We start from the raw sequence: 1,237 nt of genomic DNA, 5'->3' as shown, positions 1-1,237 counted from the left end.
GATCTCCCTCAAGCTTTCTCTTGGCTCGCTCAAGGTCCATGCGGAGCTTCTTCTCTTGCTCCAGTGATCCCTCAAGCTATCAGATGACAGTTCATGATGGTTGATTTGTGGCATTTCAGAGAGCACCAATACCAAGAATAACAAGTAATTACAGGGCAAAACCCCACAGAAAAAACAACAGTTTTCTTACATCGTCCACTTGCTGCTCCAGCTTTGTCTTGGCCTTGGTCAGAGTGTTGACTTTGTCTTCCTCTGCCTGGAGATCATCAAGTGTTTGCTGGTGGGCCTCTTGGAGGGCTTTCTTCTCCTTTGTTAACTTGGCAATAGACTCATCTTGAGATGCCATCTCCTCTGTCAGGTTTTTCACCTGAAATGATGTGAAAGGTGCATTATTTCCATCACTTTATATCTATATAGTCTACGTTTAAAAGATGATAGGTTTAAAATAATTGGAACCTTGTTTTCTGTGGCATGTTTCTCCTTCTCCACTTTAGCCAAGGTGAGCTCCAAGTCATCAATGTCTTTCTTCAGCTCAGAGCATTCATCCTCCAGCTTCCTCTTCTTACCAGTCAGCTCAGCATTGATTTCCTCTTCATCCTCCAGTCTCTCAGTTGTCTCTTTGAGTTTAGCTTCAAGCTGGATCTTGCTCTTAATGAGCCCCTCACACCTCTCCTCAGCATCAGAGAGGTTCTCGCCTTCCTATGGTACATTTTGAAACCACAATATGTTAGTTAGTTAGGTATTTGTTAAAGCTAGACATACATATAAATGAATGTTGGTAGTATTCAAGCCCTTCCCAAACAAATTCACACAATGCTGGTTAAGCCTATCCCTGTCATGTAAATTTCTCTGTATTTCAGTACACTGGACTTTTTAAATCCAGTGGCCTAGATATCTGAAAATATAAGCAATAGTTTTCAGTTTGTGAAGTGTTTATGTGATAGAATCACATTTGCTTTGTTTCCTACTTACTGAAGCCACTTGGAGTTGCAGGTCATTCTTTTCCTGCACTAGGGAAACCATCTTCTCCTCCAGCTCCTTCTTCTTGGCCAGGGCAGCAGCCAAGTCGGATTTCATCTTATCATAGTTCTCCTTCATCTGTTGCAGCTCCTTCTCAGTCTCAGCACTCTTCAGAAGAGGCTTGATCTTGAAGTACACTTTCAGCCATGGCCAGTTTTTCACATTCATGAATGAACGGATATTGTACTGGATGGTTAAGATTGATTCCCTGAAAAAT

General features: G+C 42.0%; 1 protein-coding gene across 1 annotated transcript; it reads right to left on the bottom strand.

Annotated features, from left to right (window-relative positions):
- Positions 1-4: 4 nt before the first annotated feature.
- Positions 5-1,224, bottom strand: LOC123966310 (myosin heavy chain, fast skeletal muscle-like; the record flags this gene model as incomplete). Its single annotated transcript, XM_046042495.1, has 4 exons — positions 5-76; positions 191-367; positions 457-699; positions 973-1,224. Coding segments are annotated over 4 exons (744 nt in total), but the record flags the coding sequence as incomplete, so codon positions are not given.
- Between the last annotated feature and the right edge of the window lie 13 nt (positions 1,225-1,237).

Source organism: Micropterus dolomieu, unplaced genomic scaffold, assembly GCF_021292245.1.
Source record: "Micropterus dolomieu isolate WLL.071019.BEF.003 ecotype Adirondacks unplaced genomic scaffold, ASM2129224v1 contig_13132, whole genome shotgun sequence".
NCBI lineage: Eukaryota > Metazoa > Chordata > Actinopteri > Centrarchiformes > Centrarchidae > Micropterus > Micropterus dolomieu.
The sequence above is the reverse complement of the archived record's forward strand: the minus strand, read 5'-3'. Positions and strand labels throughout refer to the sequence as shown.